Source organism: Squalius cephalus, assembly GCF_949319135.1.
Source record: "Squalius cephalus genome assembly, chromosome: 16".
Classification (NCBI taxonomy): domain Eukaryota; kingdom Metazoa; phylum Chordata; class Actinopteri; order Cypriniformes; family Leuciscidae; genus Squalius; species Squalius cephalus.
This window is the reverse complement of record NC_137137.1, coordinates 28,579,840-28,602,293: the sequence shown is the minus strand read 5'-3', so window position 1 is coordinate 28,602,293 and position 22,454 is coordinate 28,579,840. Positions and strand designations below refer to the sequence as shown.

General features: G+C 34.3%; 1 protein-coding gene across 8 annotated transcripts in view; it reads left to right on the top strand.

Moving 5' to 3' along the window:
- acot7 (acyl-CoA thioesterase 7) overlaps positions 1-22,454 on the top strand; it is a 250,939-nt gene that overhangs the window by 22,519 nt on the left and 205,966 nt on the right. For 4 of the 8 annotated variants that reach the window (XM_079896424.1, XM_079896417.1, XM_079896422.1 and 1 more), the window contains exons 4-7: positions 607-698; positions 4,853-4,967; positions 5,423-5,437; positions 13,474-13,560. In XM_079896424.1, the coding sequence (XP_079752550.1) occupies positions 607-698; positions 4,853-4,967; positions 5,423-5,437; positions 13,474-13,560 (309 nt within the window). The remainder of the gene's footprint in view (positions 1-606; positions 699-4,852; positions 4,968-5,422; positions 5,438-13,473; positions 13,561-22,454) is intronic. The other 4 variants (XM_079896419.1, XM_079896418.1, XM_079896423.1 and 1 more) reach the window with 1 other exon arrangement.

The following is a 22,454-nucleotide window of genomic DNA, read 5'->3' as shown; positions in this document are numbered from 1 at the left end:
TGATGGTTTCATTAATTCAAGGTTTGCCATTCTCTGTGACGGCCTTAATTGTGTACTTATCCGCTCAAGCACATAGTTTTCCTCTCTCAAATCTCTCTCGTGTCTAATAAACACAGCCTACCCAAAATAACCTCAGTTGCTCTTTAGAGAGCAAACCAGCTTCACTATGAGATGCTGAAGTCTCCATGACAACACCAGAAACTTAGTATCACGTCCCTAAGAGTTTTTTGGAAGATATGGTCTTTTCTGGCTATTGGAAATGTTTACTAGTATATTTTTTGGCGGTAACTTTTTGACCTTTTAAAAAAAATTCTCTGCAGCTCCTGTGCTTTTTGGAGAACCTCAAATGCAACAAACTTGTTACAATTACTATAACTAGGGTCTCCTAGGGCCCCCTTTGGTTGAAATCGCAGGACCCCCTGAAAGCCGGGGGCCCCTAGACTTGTCACCATCTTTTGCCCCTCTAGCGATGGCCCTGTTTGCAATTACTATACTTTGTTTTACTTTACATCACTCTTTATGTCATAAATGCACTGAGTTTGAAGAGATTTTTGAGTTCATATTCACTTCTGATAATGCTGATATTATTTTTTTGCATTTTCATAGGTGCCAAAAAAGTGACCAACAAGGCAACGCTGTGGTATGTCCCACTCTCCCTTCAAAATGTGGCCAAAATCATTGAAGTTCCTCCTGTTGAGGTAGGAGTCTGTACATCAGTAAACACATTGGGTCTCGTTCACTAAGCATGCGTACTTGGGCTGCACAATATTGAAGAAAAATGCAATATTCGATATGTACGGTGACGCATTGCTGCCACATGCATATTATTTTTCCCCCTCAATTATGTCGTAATAACGAGATGTTATGTCGTTTTAATGACATCTTTTCTCGTAATAACGAGATCTTATGTCGTTAAAACGACATCTTTTTCTCATAATAACGAGATGCTATGTCATTAAAACGACATATTTTCTTGGCCTTATAAGGACATGTGTAATCATGTACAAAATATGCTTTTATCCACATAAAATTGATAGCCAATCATGTCTTTATCATACATCTACGTTCAAAAAGCTGAAGAAATAGCAGCCCCCAATGGACATTCATGTTAAAAGATCAAATTCTGTACACACCTTATTAATAGCAGATGAGCCCAGAATACGAACATTGCGTTTAATTGCACATTAGGCTAAGCGTTTTCCTCCCATAGAAAACCCTTATAATAAAGAAAAAGCTTAATGTGGCTTAATAGGCTACTTCAGTGATAAAGATCAAATGCTGTACACACCTTATTAATAAACCATACTATGCTACAGAAAAGCAGATGAGCCCAGAATATGAACGCAATGCATTTAATTATACGTTAAGCGTTTAGAAACCCTTTATTATAAAGAAAATAAAGGTGGCTCTTAACGTGTCTTTCTATGGGAGGATGGCATTGCGGTGCAGCAAATCCTTTAAATGGTATTCAATGCAAAACAAAAATGAAAAATATAAGTAGCCAATAAAATAAACAAATTATTGTGGCATTAATTAGCCCACAAACAATATTTATTTTAAAGCCTAAACTAATTTATTTAAAGAAAAACACCAGTGTTGGGCGTTTATCTGTATAGGCTAAGTGTTTCAGCCACCCTTTTCAAACTGGCGCAATAAAATGCAACAGAATTTGATTTGTTAAAAATGAAGAGGATTATTCGTCTGGCATGGCCGCTCGCTCTAACGTTAACCTATATAAATGTTCGCTATTATTAAGCGCATATCCAAGTGTTTGTGCGGAGTGTGGAGCGCGCACTGCTTGACATGGAGGCTCCGGTGCCATAACTCGCATTTTCCTATCAACAATGGAAACAACTTAAAATACTCCATCATTTCTGGTCATACAGAAAAGAATAATACATCAGTCACAACTACTACTTTTATTTGTGTAAACTCACAAGAACAAGAAAACGTTGTGCTTTTGTAAAATAAAATAAAACGAACAGGGCTAGCTTTCATGATCTTTGTGAATTGGAGCGCGTCTCAAAAATGAACTGAAAAACAGTGGACAAGCTTCACAGACATGAGAAATATAGCTATCTATATAAAGCTAAATAAAAAAAATGTCCACCAACGAAAAAAATCCAATCGGAAGCAAATACATACGTTACCATCTGATTATGTAATCCTGTCCGTATGAAAGGCGCATCTAGGCTAAATTACAGCGCAGATGTATGGAGATATGTTTGCAGGCAGCCTACACTGATTTAGAAAAGACTAGTTAATTAATAAACAATTAAAATGCTTCGTTAATTTTTTCAGACACATTTATTATCATTAGCTTACTTTTGCCGGTGCTTTGCGGCAAGTTTTATGCATGCGCTTGAGTGCGGAATATAGGCTATATATGCACCCAGGATTGAATATAAACGTGTGATTAGTCCTAGTTGCTTAAATGAATGACTACTAGTCTAGAAAAATCTTTAGTCTATGGCAACTCTAATCAATGGCCTACATTTAATATTTGACATTATTTAATTAGTAATTAGTTTCCAGCTCTTTACATTAAATTAGTTGAGTTTGCATAATTAGTTAATGAATTAATAAAATAATAAAATAGTTTAAATTAAGATACTGACCATATATTTCTATATAGCATTGCTTACTCCACCACACAAAGGACTGTTTAAGTTGACAATCCGTTATACATGTGAAGATTGTATGGCTGTATCTTGAAGATTTTTGTATTGTATTGTATCTTCTGTTATAAAGACGAAGATTGACATTTCGTTAATTAAACAAAATGTTAAAACAAGAACACAATGTTGTAAAAAATAAACAACTTCTGCGAGATGTGTTTTGACTACTTTTTGTTTAATTATATATCTAGGTAATGAAGATATAGCCTATTAACAAAAATAAATCTTATATATAATATATTATATAAAAAAAACCTTATAGGCCTATATAAAATATATTTAAAAAAAAGGGCCTCATTGATTAATTTTGCCTGATTGGGGGCTGCTACTATTTGCTTAAGCTTTTTGAACGTAGAAGTGTCATAAAGGCGTGATAGGCTATCAGTTTTATGTGGATAAAGGCATATTTTGTACATGAATACACATGTCCTTATAAGGCCAAGAAAATATGTATTTTTAACGACATAACATCTCGTTATTATGAGAAAAAAATGTCGTTTTAACGACATAAGATCTCGTTATTACAAGAAAAAGATGTCGTTTTAACGACATAAGATCTCGTTATTACGAGAAAAGATGTTGTTAAAACGACATAAGATCTCGTTATTACGAGAAGATATGTCGTTTTAACGAAATACAATCTCGTTATTACGACATAATTGAGGGGAAAAAATAATATGTATGTGGCAGCAATGCGTCACCGTAGATATGCAATACGATAATGTGTGTAAAATAAACTTAAATTATCTTTAAAATATATTTAAAATTATATAACATACATACGTGTTTCACATTCTTTTTGTGACAAGAAAACATCTCTACAACTTCTGAAAGTGAACAGCAGTGTTTTACTGTAGCATAAGTGTTATTTTAACATCAGTGTAAACCACAGGGTTTAGGGTTTCAGGTAGGCCTACATTAGGTTTATTTAACAGCAGAAACTGAATAATCAAATGTAAAAATAAACACTGCTTAGTTTTCACTGTATGAATTAAATATATAGACTACTGATTCTTATTAAAGCTACAAAAGTTATTCAGTCAAGAGCAGTGAGTGATTTTCTCTTTGTCTTTTGTTCATGACCCCAGTTATTGCAAGCTGTTGCGATATGCATATTGCGATATGCATATCGTGATACATTTGCGATATTTTGATAATTTCAATATATTGTGCAGCCCTAATGCGTACGCAAAAATTTGTGCGTGAAATCTGTGTAATAACGTTTTCATGAACAAATGAATCCACCAAAAACTTTTGTACTAAAATTTATTCTAAATTTATAAAAAAATATATAGGAACAACTGAAACCACACGTATGCAAAAAGCACTTACTCTGTGCAGCCTTATAATCATGTTAAAAAATATATATATCATCTTAACACTACTATAATTATATTATATTATATTATAAAATAATACAATTTAATTTAATCTTATACAGCAAAAGAGTAAGAAAAGCTGTGTTATATCTTCAGCTGCAAGGTTTCTCTGAATAAAGCAGAAGATATATGCATATGTACAGCTGGCTAATCAGAAGTCTGTAATATGTGTCTGTATGAAATGTTTATTGTGTTTGCACTGGTTTTGAGAATGGCTCACTTGAATTGCTCGAGGATCTGGCGAGAGCGCGTCTGCAGAGAGCGACGAAAGGCTGTAAAGGAAAGGTTGTGCAGAAAGCCCTAATATGGAGATGGTTCATAACCATGTGCACGTGGTCACATTTAGAATCCTCCAAATTCACTAACATTAGAATGAGGATAAGAACAAATTCATGTGCATACGCATGTGTTGTGAATTAGGCAGTGATTTTTTGTGAGAAGTTCTGTGCATACAAATACGAAATAATCCACACAATTATTAGTGATGAGACCCATTGTATCTTCTCTAAGGAGTGACATTAGGACATACAGATTGTATCGATTCAAATTTCAAGATTTATCTATATTTTATTATTGTTACTAATATTCACATATTTTCAAGTACAAGTAGTTTATATCAAAGTTCTCTGGTAGTTTACTTAAGAATTTACAATTAGACATTACTCAAATGTTATTTTGCCAAATAATTTAGCTTATATTCAACAACATTTGTCAATCTTGTTGACTTTCTTTCTTTTTACAAATTAGTTACTTGTCAATCTGTCTGCTGAGCTGACATTTTTTTGTCCATTGCAGTACTCCAGCTCAGAGCAGGAGGAAGCAGGAAAAAAGAGATATGAGGCTCAGAAATTAGAGCGATTAGAGACCAAAGAGAGGAATGGTGAGATCATCATGACTGTCTCTCTTCCAGGTAACACTTCCTCCTTCATGTCATTACACATCCTTATCCTCATTGAACTCATGTTTTTGATGTGTTAGTGATCACATGGATTGACCACATCTGGGTGAATATTTAGCAGATGTGAAACATGTATCTTGCAAAAAGCACTGGCAGTGTAGGGCTCTTTTTCCTTAGAGCCCTACACTGTTGCATTTAGTCAGTCAAGTCTGATCCACCTCGTTGGTACAGTAATAGTATCAGGTGGTAATACAATGGTACTTTGGTTCCATAATATTGAATGATTAGAATAAGATTGTACTATGGTACTTTAAATGGTACTATTGTCTGTATATTCAAAAACATGGTGTCTCTATAGTACATGTCCAACAAACATAATAATTCCTTAGCATGTTTAATATTTTAGTTTTATGAATAGAGTCTCATTTTCACATAATTTTATGCTATTTTGCTCTGATGCTGCACAGATAGACAGACAAAGGGTATGTATACATTTTATTTCCAAAGAACTATGAAGTTAATAGTCAAATAATACATCCAGGCGTATGTATGTACTGTATGTATGTATGTATGTATGTATGTACAGTATGTACTGTATGTACAGTACCAGTCAAAAGTTTGGAAACATTACAATTTGTAATGTTTTTGAAAGAAGTCTCTTATGCTCATCAAGCCTGCAGTTAAAAAACAAAACAAAAAAAAAAACAGTAATATTATGAAATATTATTACAATTTAAAATAATGGTTCTCTTTTTTAATATACTTTAAAATGTAATTAAGTTGGCTTGAGAAAGCCAACTTACTGAAATCCTATTTAAACTTATTATTAAGTTGGCTTGAGAGAGCCAACTTACTGAAATCCTATTTAAACTTAATATTATTATTCTTCTTCTTACTAAAATGTTATACTCTATCTCCTCCTAGAGCTTTAACTCTACATACTCCAAACTCGGCTCAGACACTCAAACTGATCTGGCCAGGTGTGCTATATCTTTTCAGACTAGGGCTGAACGATATTCTGTTTTAACATCGACATCGCGATGTGCGAATGAGCGATAGTCACATCGCCGGAACATGCGATGTGAAGGGTAACGTTAGTAGTACCCATAGTATATTAAGAGTACGGTAGCACCAGGTTAGCACACCGTAAACACGAGTTTGTTGTATGGCTTTTTGCTGGGGTGACATACGCGTTCTGCGTGCCTGCACAGTGATTGGTTCGCTGTGCCGCAGCTCACCGCGCTCACAGCCAACATTCAAAAATGCGCGACGAAGAGGATCTGCCGCAAAAAAAGTTGTCTTTTTAAAAAATTCGTTTATTTTTCGTGTTCGCATTTATGAGGAAAAAACAATGTTAGGCTACGTGACATTATGGACGCGACCGTTATGAAAGCGGCTCTAAAAGACTGCTTTAAAACTTTCACAGAGACCTCAAACAGAAAGCACAAAGCCTTTCTTTAAAACGAATTTCGTTTTGTATTAATTGTATCTTAATTTTAATCAGTATTTCATCATCCAATTTCCTGGATTTAATATATAAAAATTAAATATAGCAGCTAGCGCCTGAACTGGAGATTAAGCTATGATCCATGAAACGAAACTCAGCGTAAAAGGTAGGCTAGAATACTCGCCTCACACACCTAAAAAAAAAAAAAAATATATATCTTCATCTTTATATATATATATATTCTATATTCATCTTTACAGAAAACACTTGTTTATTAATAAACAATTAAAATGTCTCATTGTAATATTTTACATATTATTAATCATTACTTTTGCTGGGTCTAGGTGCCGTTTACATGAACGCGTCACTGAATCAGCACAGAAAACATAATTTTTCAGGTCCTAGAACCCGAAGAACGTTAGGTCCTGCGTAGAACGTTCACCGAATTCTGAGAGAAATATGTTTCTGGAATAAAATATTAAGTGGCCTTTTTGTTACTTGTAATGAAGCTTGCTTATTAGTGAAATTATTAATAACATGGAATGGTAATTATTGACTTTAGCCTGGATTGATGGCTCGCAATATCGCGATATATATCGTTGGGAAAAAAATATCGCAATGTAATTTTTTTTCCAATATCGTGCAGCCCTATTTCAGACTGATCGGACTTACGGTTTTCCTACAAATGACGATCAAAACTCGGAAAAACTCCCATTGACTTACAATGGGGAGTTCTAAAAAATTCAAATTTAGATTCAAACTCACCAACCGACAAAAATTTAAATCTAAACACCTTGAAGACTAAACCAAACTGCTGTTCTATATACTATATGAGCCATACGCTGATTTCACGCAGCCGTTATTTTGAAATCGAAAGCGAGGCTCCGGTGGGAAGAAAACCGGAAGTGTCGCCTTTAATCATAGGAGAGTCTTGAATGCGGTGGCGTATTGTTGTGTTTAATGATGTTGTGTCAATTCTAAAACTGTACATACATTTCTTTAATACTTTAGACTATATACAGCGAAATTCATTTATAAATAAAATATTTTTTTTATATAATTCAGAAAGTAAAAAAAGAAGCAGGAATTAACTATCCTATATTGGATATTAACATCCAAAAGTGTAAATCGCGGCAGCAGCTTCAGGTTGGTAGTCCAAAGGCATTGTTGTTTATCTTTACTTCCGGGGTTTTTCCCACCGGAGCCTCACTTTCGATTTCAAAATGGCGGCTGCGTGAAATCAGCGTATTGAGACTCATTTAAACTAATGAACTCTAAACTATAAACACTTATAAACTAATTAACTTATAAACTCATGAATTCATAGACTTATGAACTCTTAAACTCATAAATTAATAAACTCTGAACTCTTAAACTCATTTAAACTTATAAACTCTGAACTCTTAAACTCATTTAAACTTATAAACTCTAAACTCAAAAACTCTTACACTTATAAACTCATCAATTTATACACTTATAAACTCTAAACTCTGAGTGTGTGTGTCTGAGTGTGTGAGCGAGTGAGTGTGTGTGTGTGTGTGTGTGTGTGTGTCTATCTATCTATCCAACTTATTTATCTATCTGTCATAAACTTCAAACTACTTTAAACTACTTTAAACTTCAAACCACTTTAAACTTCTTAAGTTTAAAGCTTCCAGCTCCCAAGCAACTCCATAGCAACCAAACTCGAGTACCCTAGCAACCGTTTTGTAAGACCTATATCTCTGTATCAGAACATCGTATAGAGATGAGGTTTGGCTCTTTTGACTCATGCTAGCAAACAGCACTTCCAACATGCTACACATGCTAGCAGTGAATAGCTACATGCTAATAGTGATTAGTTAAGTGTTAAATCATGCCAAGATCATGCTAAGAACTCTATAAAAACTCCATAGTAATCATCTGCGACAACTACCAGCCACCTAGTAACACCATATCAACCGCCCTGAATACCTTAGCAACCGCCTAGCAACACCATAGCAACCACCAGAACACCCTAGCAACAGCCTAGCAATACCATAGCAACCATCCAGAATACCCTAGCAACCGCCTAGCAACCACCCAGAACACCCTAGCAACCGCATAGCAACCACCCAGCAACCACCCAGAATACCTTAGCAACCGCCTAGCAACACCCTAGCAACCACTCAGAACACCCTAGCAACCGCCTAGCAACCACCCAGAATACTCTAGCAACCACCTAGCAACAACATAGCAACCACCTAGAACACCCTAGCAACCGCCTAGCAACACCCTAGCAACCACCCAGAATACCCTAGCAACCGCCTAGCAACACCATAGCAACCACCCAGAACACCCTAGCAACCGCCTAGCAACCACCCAGAACACCCTAGCAACCGCCTAGCAACACCATAGCAACCACCCAGAACACCCTAGCAACCGCCTAGCAACACCATAGCAACCACCCAGAATACCCTAGCAAGCGCCTAGCAACACCATAGCAACCACCCAGAACACCCTAGCAACCGCCTAGCAACCCCCTAGCAACACCATAGCAACCACCAGAACACCCTAGCAACCACCTAGCAACACCATAGCAACCACCCAGAATACCCTAGCAACCGCCTAGCAACCACCCAGAACACCCCAGCAACCACCTAACAACCCCCTAGCAACACCATAGCAACCACCAGAACACCCTAGCAACCGCCTAGCAAAACCATAGCAACCACCCAGAACACCCTAGCAACCGCCTAGCAACGACCCAGAACACCCTAGCAACCGCCTAGCAACCCCCTAGCAACACCATAGCAACCACCCAGAACACCCTAGCAACCGCCTAGCAACACCATAGCAACCACCCAGAACACCCTAGCAATCGCCTAGCAACACCATAGCAACCACCCAGAATACCCTAGCAACCGCCTAGCAACCACCCAGAGTACCCTAGCAACCGCCTAGCAACACCATAGCAACCACCCAGAACACCCTAGCAACTGCCTAACAACACCATAGCAACCACCCAGAATACCCTAGCAACCGCCTAGCAACCACCCAGAATACCCTAGCAACCGCCTAGCAACACCATAGCAACTGCCTAGCAACACCCTAGCACCCTAGCAACTGCCTAGCAACCACCCAGAACACCCTAGCAACCACCCAAAATACCTTAGCAACCGCCTAGCAACCATCCAGAATACCCAAGCTACCACCTAGCAACCACCCAAAACACCTTAGCAACCCACTAGAAACACCCTAGCAACTTTTTAACTTTAAACTACTTCAAACTTTAAACTACTTTAAACTTCAAACTAATTTAAACTTTAAACTATAAACTTTAAACTACTTTAAACTGTAAACTAAACTATTTCAAACTACTTTAAACTTTAAACTAAATTAAACTTCAAACTACTTTAAACTTTAAATTAAATTAAACTTCAAACTTCTTTAAACTTTAAACTAAATTAAACTTCAAACTTCTTTAAACTTTAAACTAAATTAAACTTCAAACTACTTTAATCTTCAAACTACTTTAAACTTCAAACTTTCCGGTCCAAACTTTCTCAAGCCAACTTAAAGTTTGTCTCGATGAACTTTTTAATCTAGTTATTCTTATTCTTCTGACCCAAAAAATTTAGACACTAACTCCTCCTAGAGCTTTAACTCTACAAACTCCAAACTCGGGTCAGACCTTCATACTGTTCTGACTCGAGTTGCTATATCTTTTCAGACTGATTTGACTTTCAGTTTTCTTAAAAATTAATATTAAAAATCATAAAACCCCCATAGACTAACATTGCAGAGTGCTCAAACTGAGCCAAGACTACGGTGGCCCATTAGTGTACAAGCCAAAAACTCAAATCTAAACTCCATGAAGCCTTAGACTCAATTAACTATCTATCTATCTATCTATCTATCTATCTATCTATCTATCTATCTATCTATCTATCTATCTATCTATCTATCTATCTATCTATCTATCTATCTATCTATCTATCTATCTATCTATCTATCTATATTTCTAACTAACTTATCTTGCTTTCTTTCTTACTAGTCTATCCATCTTTCTAACTAACTTATCTATCTTTCTTTATTTTTTACTAATCTATCTATCTTTCTAACTAACTTATCTATCTTTCTTTCTTTCTTTTTAACTAATCTATCTTTCTAACTAACTTATCTTTCTTTCCTTCTTACTAATCTATCTATCTTTCTAACTAACTAACTTATCTATATTTTTTCTTTCTTTTTAACTAATCTATCTTTCTTTCTTTTTAACTAATCTATCTATCTTTCTAATTTATCTATCTTTCTTTCTTTCTGACTAATCTATCTATCTTTCTAACTAACTAACTTATCTATCTTTCTTTCTTACTAATCTATCTATCTATCTTTCTAACTACCTTATCTATCTTTCTTTCTTTCTAACTAATCTATCTATCTTTCTAACTAACTTATATTTCTTTATTTCTTTCTTTCTTACTAATCTATCTATCTTTCTAACTAACTAATCTATCTTTCTTTCTTTCTGACTAATCTATCTATCTTTCTAACTAACAAACTTATCTATCTTTCTTTCTTACTAATCTATCTATCTTTCTAACTAACTAACTTATCTATCTTTCTTTCTTACTAATCTATCTATCTATCTTTCTAACTAATTTATCTATCTTTCTTTCTTTTTTACTAATCTATCTTTCTTTTTAACTAATCTATCTATCTTTCTAACTAACTTATCTATCTTTCTTTCTTTATCTATCTATCTTTCTTTCTTTATCTATCTATCTTTATAACTAACTTATCTATCTTTCTTTCTTTCTTTTTAACTAATCTATCTTTCTAACTAACTAATCTCTCTTTCTTTCTTACTAATCTATCTATCTTTCTAACTAACTAACTTATCTATCTTTCTTTCTTATTAATCTATCTATCTTCTAACTAACTAATCTATCTTTCTTTCTTTTTAACTAATCTATCTTTCTAACTTATCTTTCTTTCTTTCTTTTTAACTAATCCATCTTTCTAACTAACTAATCTATCTATCTTTCTAACTAACTTATCTATCTTTCTTTCTTACTAATCTATCTATCTATCTATCTATTTATCTATCTATCTATCTATCTATCTATCTATCTATCTATCTATCTATCTATCTATCTATCTATCTATCTATCTATCTATCTATCTATCTATCTATCTATCTATCTATCTATCTATCTATCTTTCTTTCTTACTAATCTATCTATCTTTCTAACTAACTTATCTATCTATCTTTCTTTTTTCTTTTTAACTAATCTATCTATCTTTCTTGCTTTCTTTTTAACTAATATATCTATCTTTCTTTCTTTCTTTTTAACTTATCTAACTTTCTCTTTTTAACTAATCTATCTTTCTAACTTATCCATCTTTCTTTCTTTCTTTCTTACTAATCTATCTATCTTTCTAACTAACTAACTTATCTATCTTTCTTTCTTACTAATCTATCTATCTTTCTAACTAATTTATCTATCTTTCTTTCTTTCTTACTAATCTATCTATCTTTCTAACTAACTTATCTATCTTTCTTTCTTACTAATCTATCTATCTATCTATCTATCTATCTATCTATCTATCTATCTATCTATCTATCTATCTATCTATCTATCTATCTATCTATCTATCTATCTATCTATCTATCTATCTATCTATCTATCTATCTATCTATCTATCTAACTAATCTATCTATCTTTCTAACTAACTTATCTTTCTTTCTTACTAATCTATCTTTCTAACTAACTAACTTATCTATCTTTCTTTCTTTCTTTCGTTCTTTCTTTCTTACTTATCTATCTATCTTTCTAACTAACTTATCAATCTTTCTTTATTTTTTACTAATCTATCTTTCTAACTAACTTAACAATCTTTCTTTCTTTCTTCCTAACTAATCTATCTATCTCTCTAACTAACTTATCTATCTTTTTCTTTCTAACTATACTATCTATCTTTCCAACTAACTAATCTTTCTTTCTTTATTTCTAACTAATCTATCTATACATCAAACCAATCTTTCTTTTCCTTTCTAATTAATGTGTTTCTTTTTTTCTAACTATTCTTTCTTTCGAACTAATCTATCTGTCAAACTTTAAAGTACTTTAAACTTCAAACTACTTTAAACTTCTTCAAACTCTCTGGTCCGGCTTTCTCAAGCCAACTTAAAGTTTGTCTCAACAAACTTTTTTTTCTAGTTTATTTTTGTGATGCAAAGCTGAATTTTCATCAGCAAGTACTCCAGTCTTTGGTGTCTTATGATCCTTCAGAAATCATTCTAATATGCTGATTTATGATCAATGTTGGAAACAGTTGTGCTGCTTAATATTTTTTTATAACCTGAGATACTTTTTTCAGGATTATTTGATGAATAAAAAGTTAAAAAGAACTGTATTTATTTAGAATATAAATCTTTTGTAACAATATACACTACCGTTCAAAAGTTTGGGAACAATAACTTTTTTTTTTTAAAAGAAATTAGTACTTTAATTCAACAAGGATGCGTTAAATTGATAAAAGGTGATGGTAACGATTTATATTGTTAGAAATGTTTTTAGTTTGAAAAAAATGCTGTTTTTATGAATAAATGCTGTTAACGTTTTACTCATCAATGAATCCTGAAAAAAGTATTCCAAAAAAATATATTAAACAGCACAACTGTTTCCATCATTGATAATAACTGAGTATCAAATCATCATATTAGAATGATTTCTGAAGGATCATAAGACACCAAAGACTGGAGTACTTGCTGATGAAAATTCAGCTTTGCATCACAAAAATAAATTACATTTTAAAATATATTAAAAAAGAGAACCATTATCTTAAATTGTAATAATATTTCATAATATTACTGTTTTTTTTGTTTTTTTGTTTTTTTTTAACTGCAGGCTTGATGAGCATAAGAGACTTCTTTCAAAAACATTAAAAAAAATAGTAATGTTTCCAAACTTTTGACTGGTACTGTATGTATGTATGTATTTATTTAATGTCTCAGGTAATGATTTTTTTTGCAGATCTTTATATTAAATTATATTAATATGTTTGTATTTTATTGTTTTTACTCCATTTTCTCTTTTTCCTTAGAGCCCTACACTGTTGCATTTAGTCAGTCAAGTCTGATCCACCTCGTTGGCCCATCTGACTGCACGCTGCATGGCTTTGTACATGGAGGTAATCAATTTAATAACACTTTTATGATTATTACACCTTATTATTTCTATTGAAATGGTTTTAAATAGTTCTGACAAAAGTGTTTAGAGTCATCTTAGAAACATGCTAACATTAGACTGTTGTTATCTACTGTGAATATAAGTGAAGTCTCTGGTGCGCTATTTGTCTGCCATGTATGGGTGACCCTTGGTAAAGTTGCTTCCCATGACAAGAATTTCAAATCGGTCACTTGTGAGGTTCTATTTCAGTTAGAAATCTGTAATCTTTTTTAAATCCGAGAGTGGTCTGGTAGTAACTAAAACTTGGCAACCATCAGAACCATGTATGAATGAAAATTTACAAATGCATATGTGTCATATTTAACAGAACTTGGAAAATTATTGACTAATGGCAATGCTTAAGAAACTATTGGTCATGCATTGTGTCTGTAAACTAATATATCTCAGGGTTTTTCCTGGCTCAAAATGAGGCGGAGGTGGTAAAATCCTAATAATGTATTTTAATAATAAGGTAATTAAATGTTATTTTTCATAGATCATCATATAGCCTAATGTGTTTTCGGCATTATTTTTGTGGGTGGAGGTTGGTACCTCTATGGGGGTCCGGGGGCATGCCCCCCCCGGAAGAAATTTTTGTACATTTTAAAGATAAATTAATTAATCTGGTGCACTTTGAGTCACCCAAATCCACTGTTAAAAATAAAAAAATCCACCCGCAAACCACCTATAATCTTTGATTTAGATATCTGCATCTGATCACATTACAATTATTCAAATTTTCAGTGTTAAGCATGATAATATGGTAACATATCACACTGAAGTTGGCTAATTAAAAATGAACATTTATTTAAAATAAAAGTTCTTCTTTTGGCAAAATTACATTTCCTTAATAGCCTAAACAGAGGCTTTACTCCCTTCAAACTTAAATTGTCAATGTTTCATTACATCACTGTTTGAAAACAGAATAATTTTTTGTACCTTTATAAGGTTTTATTTTATTAAATGTTTGCTCCAATATATTAAATTTGATATATTGAATTTGACAAATTAAATTTGATAAATGTATTCAATTAAAATAATAAGACATTAGGCTGTTTCCAATCAAATTAAATAATTTACATTGAAAAAGTATAACTGTATTAAATTAGATTATTTTAAATATTTTTGAATATACAAATAAGGAATGTTGAAAAGAAAGATACTTTGAAACTAAACCGCCAGTAGGAGGCGGCAGGCGACCGTCTTAATGAGCGAGTCATTGAGTCATTCATTCAAACGATTCGTTCAAAAGGCTGATTCATTCAGAATGAGGCAGTTTATGAATAGGTAATTGAATCTTTGACTCAACCGATTCGTTCAAAACGCTGAATCATTCAGTAATGAAACATGGCTGAGTGTTGCTGTGAGATTCGCTATGGTTCTGCTGTGATCTTTGTTTGGAACTATTTTCGCAGCAGAAACAGAACAAAAACAGTCATTGCGTCTCAAATGTAAGTGACTTAATTTTAACTATTTGTTTATTGAACTGTTATGAAATCAGTCTCGGTTTCAATCTTGATGGCATTCAGGAAAACATCACTCTGATCGTGTGTAGCCTAGGCTATATATTGTTTCTTAACTATATGTTATAAATAACAGCACGAGCCTCAACAGCGCAACTTTGTTACCGTCAGTACATTAGGTAGGTATATATTATTATCAACTATATAGGCTATCAATCGCCACTTGCATTAAATTAAATAAAACAGAATCATCCTCACGTTTTCGGTGATTCGGAATATTTTTATATTAATTTTTTTTTTAATCAGGGCATTTGTCCGGATGGGCTACAATTCTCTCTCATTTTTCCCTTCAAAAAAGAAAGAAAGAAAAAAACACACGTGTCCCGGACAAAGTAGGCTATATGGTCCCAGGCAAGCGTCCTCCTGATATGTTTTCCTTGATTGGTTTTCCATGAAGAGAATTACGTTGTTGAAAACGAAAGTAGAGTGACGCACGTTCATTGCGTTTTACCGTGATGAGAGTTCCGTGTCTTTATTAAACTCAACACAAAATTATTTATCTGTCATCCACCCTCGATTAATTGGAATGGAATGTTTTTATTACTGCGCGCAGCAGCAGCACTATGGGACGTAGTCTCACCAGGTGTGAACTACTAAATATGCATGATGCTGTTGGAGCGTTTACGCCCCACGGCTTGAGAATGGACACAAGCGGTAACCGCAACAGAACCGTCACGGTGGAAAAAGTGTATCTGACCATGACTGTCTGTCCGAGTTTTGTTGTCGAGAGCCGGAGGCGGCACGAAATTTGACGGAGGCGGCCGCCTCATAATTCTCTATGCAGGAAAAACCCTGTATCTAATAGATTATTCAGACTAATAATAATAAAAAACAAAACAAAAAAGAATGGCATTTTCATTTAGCGCGTCATTCTATGTGTATGTAAGACTCTCTCGCTTTCTCTCTCTTTGCATGTGAGGGAAAAAAAAGTAATTCTAAATGAACAAATCATTTATGAGCGACCCATCACTAACACTCAATCAGAGTGTTCTAGTGTAGGCGGTCATATGATACAATACGCAGTGAAAATATATGCTCTAAACGTGTTCCTGTCCTCTAACACAGTCACTTGTGAGTGAAATTGAAATTTTTTTAGCCAGTGGCAAACATTATTTAGAAGCCTAGAACAAAATTTAGTCGCATTTACTTGCAATGTAGAGGGTTAGCTGTAACCACCACTGCCCCATTTATACATGCATGACAAGAAGTCAACTCACTGACCTGAATGAGTTACATAAACACAAGAACTTCAGCAGCACAGTCCATGTAAATGCTGTAACAGGGAAAATTTTACTCATACAGTTAAATCTAAACCTTAATTTTATATCTTTACAATGTGTCCTACCAGAAATTTTAATTTAATTTAATTTAATTTAATTTATTGCATTTTTTTTGCACACTAAGCTCAAGCCCAACAATTGAGGTTTTAAAACTGGTATGCTATATGCACACACACACACACACACACACACACACACACACACACACACACACACACACACACACACACACACACACACACAGTGTATTTATCACGTTTGTAAGAATAAGAAGAAAGGGAGGATAAAAGTAAGACTAGTGGTGCATCAATAATGTGAGAAAGGGAAAGCAGAACAAGAAATGGGAGGACGTCTGTAAATGAGAGAACTGAGTGCTAACTAAAAACTACATCAATCACAGATCAGTAATTCAAGTTCCTTTGATTCAGATGAGGCTGAAAGTGAGTGGGTGAAGTGTTTACTTTGTAATTAGTTCATTTCTGCCAGTTTGACCCATTGAGATTGATTTGTGGACTGACTGTGAGTATAATAGGCAGGCATTATTGCATTGTTAGGATAATCAGCCAGTTGCAATGGAGACTGACTATTTTCTGTGTCTAGCAGTTCCCTCTCAAATTCATGACATGGTTTATAAGAGCTCACTGAGAAAACAATGATCTCCATGGAGGCATAAGAGACATTACATTCCTCTGATATTTTATTTGCTAGTGTAACTGTTAAATAGTGATATTTTAGGTATGTTTTATGCAACAAAAAATAAATCATATTTTATAATAAAGCAAGAAAACGCCCTTGCTAGTGACATGGATATCATACAATCTTGGAAGTAGACCATAACCACTATCCCAGAACACACTAGCATCCACACCACACCAACAACCACTCGTAAACACATTAGCAACTGCACAGCAACACCCTGAAAACCATTCACAACGCTAGCATTGCGGCTGCAAGTTTTGCATGAGCGAGCTCCTAGGTTTTTTTGTTTTGTTTTGTTTTTGAATTGATGCATGAAAGTACCTGAATGTGTTTTGATATTGATGATGTGTCGAATGCAGACTTGAGAGAAGTTTTAGTAATCACAGAATTCTATTAAATAATATAATAAATAATGACCTGGAGAAAGCCTGCAGTACATTTTATCGGCTTATTAAAAATAATCTTTTTTGACAAAACATGAAATATACACATTAAATATACATACTCATTTACACATTTACATGTGGTAAAATAAAAAGATAAAATTATATGAAAATAATGTAAATATTTTAGTTGGTTATGACATTTGTTTGTGGTGTTATCTGTTATGTGTTATTTATTGTGCATTGGGTGGTGCTGTCACACTACTTAAAGGGATAGTTCATCCACAAATAAAAATTCTGTCATCAATTACAAACCTCATTGGATCTTTCAGAAGCTTAAACATGCTGGTGTGACACACAAGAATGAACCTCATTGGTTCTTGCTCAAGCATGCTTGAGCTTCCATTTATCAAATTTAAGTACTCCATGTATGTTCACTGATCAATGAATAACAGCCTAAATTAAATCTGTTAATCATATAAAGTGATTGTGTCTCTTAAAGGATTAGTTCACTTTTAAAAAAACTTTTGCTGATAATTTACTCACCCCCATGTCATCCAAGATGTCCATGTCTTTTTTTCTTTAGTCGAAAAGAAATTAAAGTGACGTCACGTAATACGCAATTACGTTGAAAAGGTCACGCTTGAAAAATTTCTGTCCTGAAGAAAATTTTCTTTTAGACTTTTTAATATTAAAGCACCCAGGATACGCACACGAAATGGGCATTTTAAATGATAAACTGACACAAATACATTTGAATATGTGTATATGGTCCTCCTTCCGCACATTTGTAAACACGTCAAACGTGACCTTTTCAACGTAATTGCGTATTACGTGACGTCACGAACGCGCATCACAGAACAGAGCAAGGCGAGCATTTGTGCTTATAAAACTTAAACTTTTTTATTTATTTTTTAAATGACCGATCGTTTCGCTAGATAAGACCCTTATTCATCGTCTGGTATCGTTTAAAGCCCTTTGAAGCTGCACTGAAACTGTCATTTGGACCTTGAACCGTTTGGGTCCCATTGGAGTCCATTATATGGGGGAAAATCCTGGCATGTTTTCATCAAACCTTAATTTCTTTTTTCAACTGAAGAAAGAAAGACATGGACATCTTGGATGACATGGGGGTGAGTAAATTATCAGCAAAAGTTTTTTTAAAAATGAACTAATCCTTTAAGAAGACTGATTAAACCGTTAGATTCATTTGGATTTCTTTTACGATCTTTTCATGAACGTTTTGAAGTGTCAGAGTTTAGTGTGAATACACTTTCAATGGACGGACAGAAATCTCAGATTTCATTAAAAAACTATCTTCATTTGTGTTTCAATGATGAACAGAAGTATTTGGAATGACGTGGGTGAGTAACTGATGATAGCATTTTCATTTTTGGGTGGACAGTCAGCAACAAGATCACAGCACATTTCAGTTCTCACAAAGATGCGTTCTGTGTCCTTCCGAGTTCGTTCTTTCAAGGTAGCATAGCAAGACCGGTCTCCACAAGAACTCAAGTCAATTCTTTGCATTTTTAAAATTGAGAAAAAGCCACACATAATCATAACAAGATATAACCAGCTGACATAGAAATTTCCAGCTTATTCCAGGTCATCTATGCGTCACCTATCACTGTAGCCATAATCCACCCTCTTTTCCATTTATATTTTATGGGAAGATATCCCTTTATCATCATGAATCTGGTTCTCTGAGACTCTGCCATGGAAAACTGTTGGATGACTAAGAAATGAGTAGAGCCCGACCGATATGGATTTTTGGGCGCCGATGCCGATACCGATAAAAAAAAGCCAGATACCGATATATCGGCCGATATTATTTATGTGTATATTATAATACAGTAGCAATATTATTTATGTGTATTATAGTACAGTAAGTTTGGACACACTTTACAATTGGTGTGTACAAACTTTTGATGGGTACTAGAGCCCGACCGATAAAGGATTTTGAAGGCCGATACCGGTACAAATATTTGTTGGTTTTAAAATCCGATATTCAGATATATCGGACGATTTATTATTATTTTTTTTCAGAAACGCGCAACAAAACATTAACAAATTTCCCTAACATTAGTTATTTGTAGTTATTTATGAGTTTTAACTAAAATAATTTGATAATGCATTTTAAAAAGAAACTTGTTTCTTTTATCGTCACAACAGAACAGAGGAACATCAAAATATATTAAAGTTCTGATAAATAAAATGTATAAAAATACAAACTTAAGATTTTTTTTTAAGACTAAACGTTTAGTCCTTTGAACAAAAACAACAATTTCACATTCAAATTGACAACAAATTCAAATTGTCATAATTTACTCTCTCAAGTTGTTTTTTTCTTCTGTTGAAAATAAGTTATTTGGATGAATGTGGGTAACCAAACAGTTGATGTACCCCAGTGACTTCCATAGTATATTTTTCTCCTTTGGAAGTCAATGGGGACCAGCTACTGTTTGGTTACCCACATTCTTCAAACTATTAATATTAGAAAAATATTAGAAGGAAATTAATACAGTTGGAACAACATTAGAGTTCCTGTAAATAATGAGATCATTTTTATTATTGGGTGAACTATCCCTTTAAGGACAAGCGGCAATGTGTTTACAATTGCTACTGTCTCTTTAAGAGCTGAGCACGACACGTCTAATGTACACGCATTTGACAAGCAGATTTTCTCTCAATTTTGCCTTCACTTTAGACAACCGACTTTGTTTATGTAAATCTTGTGTGTATTTAACAGTATTAGCACAATAATACTCGAAAGATAACTTAGTCCAGTATCCAGGCGCTGGTAGAAAGGCTTTTAGTGCATGTGAGCTTCACATGTACGCGCTGAGAAACGCACACGTTAGAACAGCGCATCAGCATTTAAAATTAAATGTTTAACCGACAAAGCATTAAAGCACATGCACATTATGAACTTTTGTGAACTGCAGTGTTAACATTTTATGTGAATATAGCCTACGTCGCGTTGTTCCGCTTCACGCCCGTTTCACACATACTCCGTTTGCAGTGCGTATGCGGTGCGTATTTTTTTCCGTACCCATGTTAACAGGTTAGAGCTTTCACACTGCACGCGGTTGCAGTCCGTCGATCCGTTCCAGTTGCGGTGCGTGTACAGCAGTGCAGAGATCGTTTCCGCACCGAGTCTATTTTTGCTGTGCTGCACGCGCTGAATTAAAGTGACAGCGCATGTTTCGTGGTCAAAATGAACACAGATTGAACTGAAAATGTAGCAATTTCACCATAAATGCGATTAATTAAATAAAATGTAGCAATCTCAACATAAATGTATTTAAATATATATATAGGCTATATATTTTTCACTTTAAGACCGGGGTAAAGCAAGGAAAGCTACAATTTACCTCAACAAGGTGACATAATGAACAAAACTTGTCTCATTCGTGGAGGTGGAAAAACAAGTTCTTTGTGATATGCAAGATTTATTGTAAAATTTAAATGAAAAAGAAAAGGCATGAGAGTCGATCGGCTGTTTTTGTCAATTTTAAGTTTTAATTTAAAATGTTTGCGATTTAATATAAGTAGGCTACATGGTTAAATATTTGCCCACTTGCTTGAGCAAATTAATATAAGTAGAATGCATTGAATAATATAGGCTGACGTTGTTTAAATTGTGTTTAAACGTGAATACGTCTGTTAAAGAGTGTATGCGTACAAAGATAATCGCAATGCTGAGACGTCAAGACCGGGGTAAATCAAGGAAAAACTGAAAATGTAGCAATTTCACCATAAATGCGATTAATTAAATAAAATGTAGTAATCTCAACATAAATGTATTTAAATATATATATAGGCTATATATTTTTCACTTTAAGACCGGGGTAAAGCAAGGAAAGCTACAATTTACCTCAACAAGACAACATAATGAACAACACTCGTCTCATTCGTGGAGGTGGAAAAACAAGTTCTTTGTGACATGCAAGATTTATTGTATAAAGATTTAAATTATGCAAAAGAAAGGCAAGGGTATGAGTCTGCTGTTTTCGTCAATTTTAAGTTTTAATTTAAAATGTAGGCTATGCGATTTTAATATAAGTAGCCTACATGGTAAAATATTTTTACCACTTGCTTGAGCAACTTAATATATAATTATATAGAAGTAATGCATTTAATAATATGTTGTTTAAATTGTGTTAAAACGTGAATAGGCTACGTCTATTAAACAGTGTAGCCTATATGTGTACAAAGAGAATCGCAATGCTGACAAAAACCTTTTTTTAAATAAAAGTTGCTGATAACTTCTGTATTTGAAATACAAATAGTGAGTATGTATTTGTCACAAATCAATTTGTGGTATAGCCTACAACAGCGGATCAGTTACGCACTGCAAACGCAGCATATGTGAAAGCACTATTGCGCGTGCTGCTCCTGCACTGCATACGCACTGCAACACGCACCGCATATGCACTGCACACGGAGTATGTGTGAAACGGGCGTCACTCTCGGCTTATTTAACCGCAGCAAAACTGGCCATGAGTCACGAATTTTGTCATCCTTATTTGAGTTGAGAGAACTGATAGGGATGTTCTTTTAATTGTTATTCAAGCAATGCATGTCTCGTGAGTCGTTACCAACTCACCATGAACACACTTCACCGATGATCTCACTCGCGGTTCTCTCTGCCCGACTCTGGCTGGATCAGCAGGTTGCAGAATGTGTGGCGCATTATACACGAGTGTTGCCAACAGGGACGGTGTAGAGTGCCCTCTGGTGGACAAACTATACTGTAACAGTCAAACCTGTTTACATGTTTTTTTTTTGTATTGTAATTATACTACACACCTTGAGGGGGCAACAAGGAGTAATACTCTCAGGTATAAAATGGGTGTAGAGAGTAGAAGTAGTAGATTTGTAATGGAGGAGTAAGCATGGCTTACGAAGCCAGACAAGCACTAGTCCTGATTGGGAAACTGAGAGTTTGATGCTCAATCGGAAGTA